Source organism: Haematobia irritans, chromosome 3 (genome assembly GCF_050003625.1).
Source record: "Haematobia irritans isolate KBUSLIRL chromosome 3, ASM5000362v1, whole genome shotgun sequence".
NCBI classification, from domain to species: Eukaryota; Metazoa; Arthropoda; class Insecta; order Diptera; family Muscidae; genus Haematobia; species Haematobia irritans.
In genome coordinates, this window is record NC_134399.1 from 48,310,024 (window position 1) to 48,322,495 (window position 12,472).

General features: G+C 30.9%; 1 protein-coding gene across 12 annotated transcripts in view; it reads left to right on the top strand.

Moving 5' to 3' along the window:
• Positions 1-12,472, top strand: part of dtn (transmembrane protein 132C dtn) — a 604,515-nt gene that overhangs the window by 295,593 nt on the left and 296,450 nt on the right. For all 12 annotated transcript variants that reach the window (XR_012720543.1, XR_012720541.1, XR_012720542.1 and 9 more), the window contains one exon: positions 7,816-8,021. Coding sequence is in view for 9 of the 12 variants with exons in the window: in XM_075300564.1 (XP_075156679.1) it covers positions 7,816-8,021 (206 nt within the window). In the remaining 3 variants the exon portion in view is untranslated. The remainder of the gene's footprint in view (positions 1-7,815; positions 8,022-12,472) is intronic.

The following is a 12,472-nucleotide window of genomic DNA, read 5'->3' on the forward strand; positions in this document are numbered from 1 at the left end:
GTTTTAGTTGTGTTCCCCCCTGAAGTCTCCAATTGTTTTTTTTTTTGTGGTTTATTAGTTAATATTTCAAGATTCCAAATGGATAAAAATTAGCTGCTTTCTTTTGCCCCCTAGTTTACACTGAAAATGTACATTTGATGACTTTTCTTATGTATTTTGATCTGCTGAATTTGAAGGTTAAAAAAATTGTTATGAAACAGTTTTTGAGATACCCCGTTATTTTTAGTTTTTCTGTCTTTTCGCTAAACAAATTATACATCGAGCTAGAAATGTCCGATTATATCGTTGTTTGTACTTGAATGCAAGGTATTGAGATGTCGAAAAAACGTGTATAATAAGATCTATGATAAGTTAAGTGGTTCAAAATATATCGATGAAAATATGGCGAAATTTCAAAACAATCTTGTTTTATAACTTCATGAAAATCGGATAAAAACTACTGCCCATGGAGTAAAATCGTGAGATCGGTCCATACGTGGGCTATACCAACACATGAGCTGATTCACCTCATTTCCGTTACATCTATTTGTGATCTTAAAATAATTCTAGATTTTAAATTTATGCAAATCGAATAGAAAGTACGTTTTCTAGAAGCCAAAATCGGATGATCGGTATATATAGGGGCTATACCAACACACGAACCTATAACCATCATTTTCTTTACCCCTATTTGTGGTCCTAAAATACCTCTGTATTTCAAGTTTAAGGCAAATCGGATAGAAAATACGGTTTCTAGAAGCCCAAGAAGTAAAATCGGGATATCGGTCTATATGCACGGATGAAAAAGGCTGTTTTTCATATGTTTGGCTATAAACATTATATGTTTGGAACACAAATTTTTAGACACAATATTTTTGAGTGCAAGCATATAATGTTCATAAACTAGCATAACATGTTTGGGACATATATGTTAATATGTTAGAACATATTATGTTTGGGACATAAAATGTTTGTAAATATAATATGCTTGGATGCAAAAATATATTAATTTAGAAATAGCCTATAAACATATATGTGTTTAGTAGCTTGGAGCGCTATTTAACAGGGAGCGATATTGAATTAAGTTGGTGGTTGTTACTTGTTATTACAAAATTAACATTTTATTTTTCCTTGGGCAATTGATCAGCTACTTCTTTGATCCTTACAAACTGTGTGGTCCGCTGTTCGAATCCCCGTCCGGCAAAAGGTAAAATTAAAATAAAAAAAAATCATACAATTGAATAATTTCTTCTACAATGTTTGTATTACAGAAAAAGGTGCTAAGAACTAAAAAATCTCGTGGACGTGAGAAAGATGTGGGGGAATATACAATTGGGCAGAAACAAAATTTTGAGCATTCAGGTCGAAAACCTATGTTGTTAGCACCTATATTACCTGTTTATTTTCATAATTCGTTATGATTGTAAATATATAAATAAATAAATAAAATTTTGAGCACAATATTGTTTGGGAGAATTTTTTTTAAGCATATAATAGTTTTGGGTGCAAAATGATTCCAAACATATTATATGTTCACATAATAACATATTGTTTTTTGGAAGACAACATTATTGAATTTGGATGCAAAAATACAAAATGTTTGGAACTTAGAGTACCCAAACATATATTGTTTAGACTAATATGCTTTCAAATATATTATATATTGGAAGAGATCAAACATATAAATGTTTGGGCAATACCCAAAAATGTATATGCTTGAAGCAAAATATGTTTGGGAGTATATGTTACAGAAGCGATTTTTTGTGATCGTGTAGAAGCCCAAGAAGTAAAATCGGGAGATCGGTCTATATGGGGGCCTATACTAAAACATCATCAATCAATCCCATTTTATCATTAAATAGTCCTTACATAATTGTAAAGCCGTGACCGAAGTTTCACGATGATACCTATACTGGAAGTATTTTTGGCCGCTAGCTCCATCTAGCACCAACCACTGTGCAATGTTGAAGAGTTAACAACTTCCCAGATTGATACAAATATTGATTTTCCAAATAGGAAACCTTCTGTACAGGAAGCTTTACAAGGAGATTTATATTAAATTGTCTAGAAATCTCTTTGAAGTTATATGAGACAGTGGACAAAGTCAAGAAACCGCGGCGATCATCATAAAATGATGGAAGTCTCAAGAACGGTTCTATCTATAATTAGTGTTTACAGAAAATACTTTTGGAATAAGAAGAAAGCAACAGTGAAAATGGTAGATAAACCCCTTTCCAAATATCCATCTATTCCTCCTTTGAAATCTGATGGTATCATATTAATCTCCAGTAAGGATAAATCAGTGAGTTTTTAATCCTGCTATTATATTATATATATATATATATATATATATATATATATATATATATATATATATATATATATATATATATATATATATATATATATATATATATATATATATATATATATATATATATATATATATATATATATATATATATATATATATATATATATATATATATATATATGTATATATATATATATATATATATATATATAAATAATTAATTGAAATTGGCTATAAATTTCAATCAAAAAATTTAATTATTGCGCCACCAAAATCGTATTTAGTTTTATTTGAAATAAAAGAAAATATGTGTTTCTTATAAAACATATTTAATATTTTATTATTTTTTGAATTATGCAATAGACAAATAAATTTGGTTCTTGTCATTTGTGTTTTGTTCTAACATAACATAACATAACACATACAATTACTATCAATAACAACTATAGGGTGAAAAAATAGACTATATAAATCATTATCTTCCTTATCATAATAACCATGTCAGCATGTTCCTTCTAATATGTAAATGCGCCAAGATTCCCAATAAATCAGCAGCCTGTAAGCTAGATTAGTTTTTCTGAAAGTAAACATAATAATTCGAATTTAATTTTGTTCCATTAAAAGTTAATTTTGCTAAACATTACCTGCATAGAATATCAAGTTCCATTCTTAGTTCCAGGTTGCAGATTTATAATCTTCTTTTGCAGTTGTAGTCTTTTAGCATAAAAAGGTGTATTAAGGAGCTCGGTAATTAAATTTAGTAACAATTCCTTTCCAAAATTTCCACACATTGAAATCGTCTACTAAAACTTGAACCAAACAAAGACAAAAATAATGATACTTTGCAAATTCTGGAAATAGAAAAAAATATAAATGGAAAATACATATTTTTATTATATTCGGATATTTTTCATATTTTAAAATTCAGAAGAAATAACTTTTTTACCATTACATAATTCAGCTCATTAGTTTATATATCAGATATACCGCTCTCTACTTGGGTTCAAACTGAAAAAGGCAGGTAAAACAAAAATTCAATCTAATGCCAACGCTACTTCGCAACTTCAAGACCCATACCAGCAAACCCATACCGCTCTTGGTTTTAAGAAAACTAGGAGTGAAAAAAATTATAATTTTAAAAGATAAATAAAAGATAAATATATTCTTATATATTTGATAAAATGATGGAGTTGATTGATTGACCAATTTCACGAAATAAAATTGTTCACTAAAACAAATGAATAAAAAATATATTATTTTATTTGGTTTAATGTAAACAGGCTTCAATGAAAAACGGTATTCACATTTCGCAATGTCTTACCTTCAATAAACGTAGATTGTTTTCCATTTTTACAATACCACAAAACACAAACATAGGTAATTTTTAATCCGCTCTGTCATATATTTTTTCAAACGTTTACAACGTGGCCATTTGTAGTTGCACACTTTATTTATTCGAACCCTTTGCAATGATTTGTTGTTGCGTTCAAAATATTCATGCACACATTTTGAATGCAGCAGACAGAATGACGCCAATCATGTTTTTCAATTTACGCGAAAAACAAAAAACCCAATCACGTTTGTAATTGAAAATTATTTCCGAATTGATTAACAAATTTATTGAATTAATTAATATTTTACTTGGAAACGTAACAAAATGTTTAATTGAAAAAATGTTCGTGGTAATTTTTTGTGTGTATAGTACAAAGAATTCGAGAGGAATCACCGCCTAGGTTGGGTAAAGTGGCAGCCCGATATTTCAGGTTCACTTAGAGTATTCAATCCACTGTGATACCAAATTGGTCTACTTTTCTCTTAACACAGAGTGCTACCCGATTTTTTGGTTAGCTCAATGACAAGGGACTTCCTTTTTATAGCTCACTCCAAACGGCACTGTAAAAGGAATTCCTTTCTTTATATTTTGTTTGTTTTTTCCTTTGATTTTTTTTTATATTTGAATTGTTAATACATAATGAATTGAAACTTTTAAAAAGGCCTCATTTTCCTGAACTCCCACACCGACCCTCGTAGTTGTTTATGACATTTGAAAATGATCAAAACAATATACCGTTTGTTTGTAGCAACAATACACACAGTAAACCGAGTTATAATTTTCAATGCAAGTGAACATCAAAATAAAATAGCAACAAACATCGCAGCGACCCTACGATGTTTGTCAATGCGAGCGAAGATCAAAACAACATACCGTTGGATGACACTAACAACCAAAAACAATAAAATTTTAGGATGATGTTAATTGTGCTTGTTCTTCCTTTTTTCGAGAAACCAGAGATTAGTACCATACACGTTCCATTTGCAAGTTGCAATTTTTTTTTGGTTCTCTTTTCATTTTGAAGTCGCAACAAAACTCAATTTTAGCAAATTTTTTAACTTTTAAAAGAGCAAAAACACTTTAGACAATATTATTTACTTATTTATTGTTTATTTTAATCATACAGTAAATGTATTATAAAAAAAGAAAAGTAGCATTGGCCATCAGCTCTTTAGACAATATTTTATTAATAATTTTGTGCAATCGACACAATTTGCGTGTCCGCAATTTAGGGTCTTTTTGTTTGACTTGGAAAATTAACAATTTTAAAAGTTTGTTGAAAATAGTAAAACATTTCTTAACATATATACAGTCCTGTTCAAAACATTTGCAACTAGCCCTAGCATGAATTTAATCTGTGTATATCTCCCATAGTAATAATAATTTTATTGTTTAGCTTACACTTAAAAAATAATCGTTATGGAGTGGCATTTCCAAATTCTTATTGGGTAAATTAATGGGCTATTATAAAATGTTGATATTTCCCGAAAGAATCTTATGATTCGAATTGTTTTCTTCTTTAAGGACTTAATTTTTGCCTGGGATAGTTATAAGAACCTATGAGAGGATAGATTAAACTTAAAGCGTGCTGCAAGAATATCGTTAAGTTTATTGCCTAATTTGGTCATAAACTGAATAATTCGAAAAAATGACCGGCAATAAGTATAATCCACATATTATAAAATAAAATATCGATGATTTTAAAGCTGGGGTATCACAAAAATGAATTTCGGAAGAACACATTGTCCACAAATCAACTGCGTCTCGAGTTAAAAACAGAGGATGCCCCAAAACTATGCACTGAGGTAGAAGAAAGCCACTACGCCAGAAGAAGATCATGTAATCAAATGAACTATGGAACAATTCACTCAAATATCATCTAAAGAAGTCGACAATTAAATTAAAATGGATATATCAACCATAGCGATCAGATGTAGAGCTTTAGAAGTCGCAGTGCGATTATACAAAACCACGTATTTTCGTGCCTTCAATTTTCACAAAAATACCTTAAATGGTCTGAGGAGCAGTGGGAATGTTTTATATTTTCATACGACTCAAAGTATAACTTGTATGGATCGGATGGTAAAAATTTAGGAAGGAATGCCTTAATCCAAGACATACAAAAAGTTCCGTCAATCATGGTGCGGGCAATATTACGGTCTCGGGGTCTTTCTCTAGACAAGTTATTGGCCCGATTTATAGAGTCGAGGGTATTATACAGCCAGAAGTCTACAAAAACATTTTGTCCCATGTGATATAGCCATAATCATTCTGGGAAATGCAGTCTGCATGGATTATTCAGCGCGTTCATTACCTCCATCAGAAGTGTAAGGTAAACATAAAACAATGGATTTCCGATGAAAAATTGCGGATGCTTGATGGCCTGTTCAGTCGCCTAATGTAAAAATGCATAAAATAACCTTTGGCAAGTTGTAAAACGAAAAATTGGTATTAATTTTTTTGCAAAAGGCTTACGATATCTATTTGAACCTGAACCATAGGATATCATTGACCATTTAATCATAACCAATGGCAAGAAGTTGCGCAAAAGTAATCGAACTGCATAGCTATAGTATCAACTATTAACATTTATTGTTAAAACTTTAATTATTTTTAAATATATGGGACATTTAATATTAGTTGTAAATATTTTGAACAAGTGAAAACTCTTATTTTTAAATAATTTTATAAATTATCAAAAAGTCTTTGTTTTTAGTTTCCAATTCCCTTGTATTTTTAAAATTGACATAATAAGCAACCACATTCCATTAAAAGTTTGGTTTTAATATTTTTATTTTCATTATAATTACGGTTTATTTTCAATAGGGAACGTGGTTTGCAAATGTTTTGAACAGCCTTCTAACTTCCATCCAATTTTATCGATGTAAAGCAATAAATGTTAGTACTAAAACCGTATTTTTAGGCTTGAAAACGAAATTTGATAATTTTTTACTTTTTATATGATATTTTCAACAAACGTTTAAAATTGTTAATTTTCCAAGTTGCACCTTATTACAAGGAATACTACTGAGTACCGTTATTTATTTTAAAACGGTACATGGAAATATTGTTTCATATCGTGTTTTTTGGCAGTTCTGTTGAGAAGTGTGATCGACAAGATGGGTAAGCAGACTTCTAGTGGTTTAAAAAAGTTGTTGGTGAAATACCTGTCGGAAGGCAAAAGTATACGTGAAATTGCGGATATTTTGAACAAGCCTAAGTCAACAGTATATAACATATTAAAAAAATAGAGCTGGGAGGGTCTCCAAATTAGCTTTAATCTGACCAAGAGAAAAAAAATTACGTCTCGTAAATGAGAATCCAAAAATTCCGGCTATTGATATCTCCAAATCACTCAGAGAAACATACATTGTTGATGTAAACCCACAAACCATTAGAAATTTTCTTCAAAAAATAACTACAGGGCGTACGCACCCAGAAAAAATTCTTCTTTTAAGAATCAATGTGTTCAAAAGTTTGGCATATGCCAAAGAATACATTGACAAACCGAATGCGTTTTGGAGAAGCGTTTTTTTTTACTGACGAATCAAAATTTAATTAATTTGGCTCAGACGGTCGAAGTTTTGTCTGGAGAAGAAAGGGCACAGCACTCGTGCAATGTAGTTGGAACTGTAAAGCATTGTGGCGGTCATGTCATGATTTGGGGTGCAATGGCAGCGAATGGAGTCGGTTCATTTTGTTTCATAGAGGGTAATATGACAAAATTGGTTTATTTAGATATATTAAAGGAATATATCCCTATAACTGTTGAAAAATTGCAATTACAATCAAGATTTGCCTCATGGTGCATGTCGTCAGGTAATGGTTACTCTGTAACGTCTATACTATTCTGCCGCATCCTCCCAAAGCCTGGATCTTAATCTGATAGAGCACCTGCGGACACGAAAGATTCGTGGAAAAAATGGCCTACCTCATTTTTGTTTGAGTTTAAAAAAATAGTTTTTAAGATTCTAGTCAGAAAAATTATATAAAATGTAAATACTTCATATTTTTGATTTGGAATAAGAAAAACATGAATTAAATCATAACCCGTTCAAAAGTTATGAACATGCATTCGTTCTGTGGTAATATAGTATAAAAATATAGTAGTATTTTATAAAAAGATGACAAACTTATTATTATTTTTTACTACCTGAATAAATAAATAAACAAAAATTTTATATTTCAGGTGTCATCGTCATGCAGTTCTGTGTACGTTGATGGTTCAGAAATTCGGGGATCTTCAAATGCTTCAATAATTGTCAAATATGGAACATATATGGGTATAGCCAGATTTATTGTTTGGATGCCGGAATTTCCGCTTGAAGTTTACATAAATGATTTCCGATTGTCACAAATAAAAGGATGGAAAGTCGTTGATGAACATCATTATATGTAAGTAATATTAGTTTACAAAACCATTATACATCTAACAAATGAGTTTGATTATATTCGATTTAAAAGAATATGGACTTCTACTGTTTTGACGTACAATATTTAATGTCATTGAAATAGCGGCAAGATCTTCTCGTTCTTGTTTGCAGAATATCTCTCCAATGGGTGTATCCTTAATCACCGACTTGAATGCAACATTATAGTACTTCTATCATGTTTTCGCTCGATGTTTCGGATCACTAAATCGATTGCATGTCCATCTTAAGATGGACGTGGGTGGAACCATAGCTCACGTCCGTCATACGAACATAGACTAAATACTATAAGATTGCCCTCATTGCCAACTAGGAGGACTATGTTAAATGTAACTTTTATGATTAATATTATTCAAGGAAAAATTTAATCAGAATTTCTCCTTAGTAGAATTCTGATCAACGTTCCGATCAGACCGGGTAGGAATTTTGAACTTGCGTATTTATTACTATGGAGCCAATTATGCTAATAATGATCCTTTTCGTCGACTATGTAATGAACGATAGAAAGACTCGTTTCACAGATACAATGGATTTTGTTTTGTGTTATTCAAGCAATAATATTTCAATGTGTTTTTATATTTCTTGGCCAGATAGTAGAATATACACCTACAAATAAATGATCTTAGGCATCATCAGTTTAATGACACCGAAAGTATATATATCGTAGAAAAAAAAACAAGATTCGACTAGTCTTTAGGTTGATTTCTAAACATATTTTTTCTGCAATGGCATCCCTATTGATAATCTTATCGTACATTTGTGCTTGAATACCTCTTTTTCGTACTATCGTACATTTTGGTGTTATTTTCTTTATCTATTGGCTAATCGAGGTGAGAGAGACTTCCTCTTTATCGAAAGAAATTTGGCGTAAGCTGTTGAGACTAAATAGTAAACCATAAAAAGAAAAAATAGAGATAGTAAAAAATTTTATTTTATTTTTGCCATCCTGAGTTATTCGCCTACTAAATTTTATTTTTCTGCGAATTTTAATGAAATAATAAAATCCTGAATAAACATTTTATGATTTGAAAATCAAAATTTCGGCAAAAACGCAACAAAATAGTAGGACTCGTAGTGTGGTACACTGGATTTTCTTGTTGTGGAAGACTCTTAAACCTTTATTCGGACTCAGTCATAAATCTTCCCTAACTACAAGTTTTATTTTTGTACAACTACGGTGAGGAGAGAAATCTAATAATTTTACTACGGTAATTATTGGAATTTTTTTATAATATTTAGATCCCGGTCCAATACCACGTGACTAGACTATCCAGGGCTCAATATCTGGGCCCTGAATATTGTCTTGTATTGAGTTTCCACTAGTCTTCAACGCGTAAGGAGAAAAAAGGGTCTCGGGACATATTGGGGCAAATTGATTCATAATTAGGACAATTTTTGTCCCCAAGGCATCAACCTGAATATAGAAACCTGTGGAGTCCCCCTTCATGGAAGTACCAGGAACGTGATCTTATTCCAATTGTACCAATAACAACTGGTGGCGGTCAACAATTGAGACACCAACCTTCACTGATGCTCTATGGTAACAAATTCTGAAGCAGAGGCATTTAGGTTCAAGATTTGATCAAATTAAATAAGAAACTCGTATTTAACATAATTAGTAGACTTGAAGTGTTAAGAAGAAACAGAAAGACCAGCAGTTCCAACCAGTGTCAAAGAAAAAAAAATAATTAAAAAAAAAAAGAAAAAAAAAAAAACAGCCAAGAAGTTACCCTAAACTAGTTAGCCACAGTGTATGATATGAATGCACGCAAATAATTAATAACACCTTAAAAGATTTACAGCAACAACACTACATTGGACCGCTGAGGCCTCTTCGTTCTGATGCAGCAAAGTTGGTGAGTCTAATATTTATTTTGTTGTAAATTTTACTATAAAACCCAAAACCAATTCTTTGTGATCTTTGCATTCATTCATAAAAATAAATAACGAAGAGAGAAAAAAATGAGTGGGATTAAAGCAATGAATGCGTAAATTTTTGAGTCATTCTGATCATTTCTTTCTGTTCCTTGTCTGCTTCTCACTTCTCTCTCCTCTTCAAAGATCATCATTGCTATGAAGTGCTTGTAAAGAAATTTGTATCAATGATTTGTGTTTAAGTCATTATTTTATTCATACATGAGTTTTACGCTATTCGTAAACTTTGACAACAACAAAGCAGTGATGATCCTATGAAGAGCAGTGATTCTTCTTCTTGCTTGGATTCCATTGATTTCGTCTCGTTCGTAATTTTTTGGCATTATTTGTTTTGCTAGGGTAATTTATATTTTTTTTTCTATTTGCTTACTTTCCTCAAATATTATAGGTTTTGATTTTTCCGTACAATAAACAACTAGGTCAAGGAAAGTAATGTGTGATGCTGTTTTTTGATACAGTGGTAGCTATACAGTAAAATTTTATTTCTTCTCGTAAGTTTTTTTTTGGCACTGATGTCGATTACATTGAATTTTTCTTTAGATACGTTTATAAGTATAATGTTTTCATAATCTTTTTTTTTGTTTTGTTATTGAAAGTAATTTTGTATGAATATCATTTTTATATTATCAAAACAAAAAATGAACACAGAGTTGTAATAAAAATTTTAATTGGAATATTAATTGCTAAATTAAACATTTTGTTTTCCTCCATGGAATAGAAACGGCTAAATAGAAATAGATATGGGTTCCTAAAAAAAAAATTGTCGCCACTAGGAAAAGACAGGTGAGGGTGATGAGACCGTGATCTCAAAATATCTCGAGATCACCCAAACTATCTATACACATTTTCAATATCAATTTTTACTTGGCTATGTACAATGGGGTTTTTTTGTGTTTACAAGTAGATAAGCTTCCTGGCCCGTCAGTTAGTAGTTTAATATCAAATATTTTTAGGGAGTCTATGTATATATGTATATATATATATATATATATATATATATATATATATATATATATATATATATATATATATATATATATATATATATATATATATATATATATATATATATATATATATATATATATATATATATATATATATATATATATATATATATATATATATATATATATATATATATATATATATATATATATATATATATATATATATATATATATATATATATATATATATATATATATATATATATATATATATATATATATATATATATATATATATATATACAGGAGACAAGAACCTCCCCCAATTCCCGACTGCATGCTAGCGTGTAAATGGCTCCCACGTCTCCTTCCTATATGACCTTGCAAAAAATTCCATTCTTCTCATAGAGTTAGGAATAACAATGAATATTTTTCTATAACCGAACCAAAATTCAAATGGATTATATTACATTACATAAATGGCGCCCAACGTGGGGCCAGAATGTCCAACATTTTCGGTCATTTCGGCTCCAAAATTATTTTTAAGTGTAAATTTTTTACCTTAATGTTTTGTAGTTCTATTGTTTTTTCTATTACATAAAAATAGTCGTACATGATTTTCAGGATTATAGATTTTTGAGGAGCTTAGTTCGAAAATTCTAACCGTTTATCCCCTGTTCGATACTTTGATATGTAAATAGGCAGAATATTAGAGCCCATAAACATTATTGCAAGTTTATTCAGATTTTTGCAAATTTGGTTTTCTTACCTTTGGCATTAAACCAGATATTTATAATGGACTATGTTGTATTGGCAAGGTGCTAGTCGACATCCGATAGTTATCAGTGATTTAATGAAAGAAGGAAGTGTGTGAAATTTTTTCAAAGAAAACGTTTGATGTTGCTAATTTTGTTTAAACTAACCAATAGCCCAGTTTTGGTTCCAGTTGTGATCTCCAAATTATTCAATACCTATTTAGCCCAAGTATTCTATGTGAGGAAAACTTTTACGTATGATTTATTAAGCATTTACTATAAACAATTTTACTGTTCTGCATTAATTATATTCCAAGATGTCGCTAAGTCATTCACCACCGAATAATAGAGCGTCAGGTGCTGTTAGGGCTACAGACCCAACTCGCGGCCAACATACCGAACAGTCCGATGAGCAATTGCTTGGGGCTCATGTTTCCCCACGCTTTAGTTCTCCTGGTCCTGTCAGACCATTTACATGTGGCATTTGCAATGCGACTATGCATGAAAAGTCGGAATGTTTGCGTTTAGCCGGCTGTGGTGATGTAGTTCATCGTGCGTGCATTGAACAACATCTTGGTAACTCGAATGTATGTCCGATTTGTAGTCAGCCTTGTCAGCTATCCGATTTGCAAAAGGCAGGTCCGTCTGTAACTGGGAAGGGTAAAGGGAAGCCACGGGGGGCGATGGCAAAACAGTATCATACCCGCAGTTATCTTAAGAATTCCAATCCCGATCATTCTAGGACCAATACGGATGCGGAGCCTACAGAAACTGTA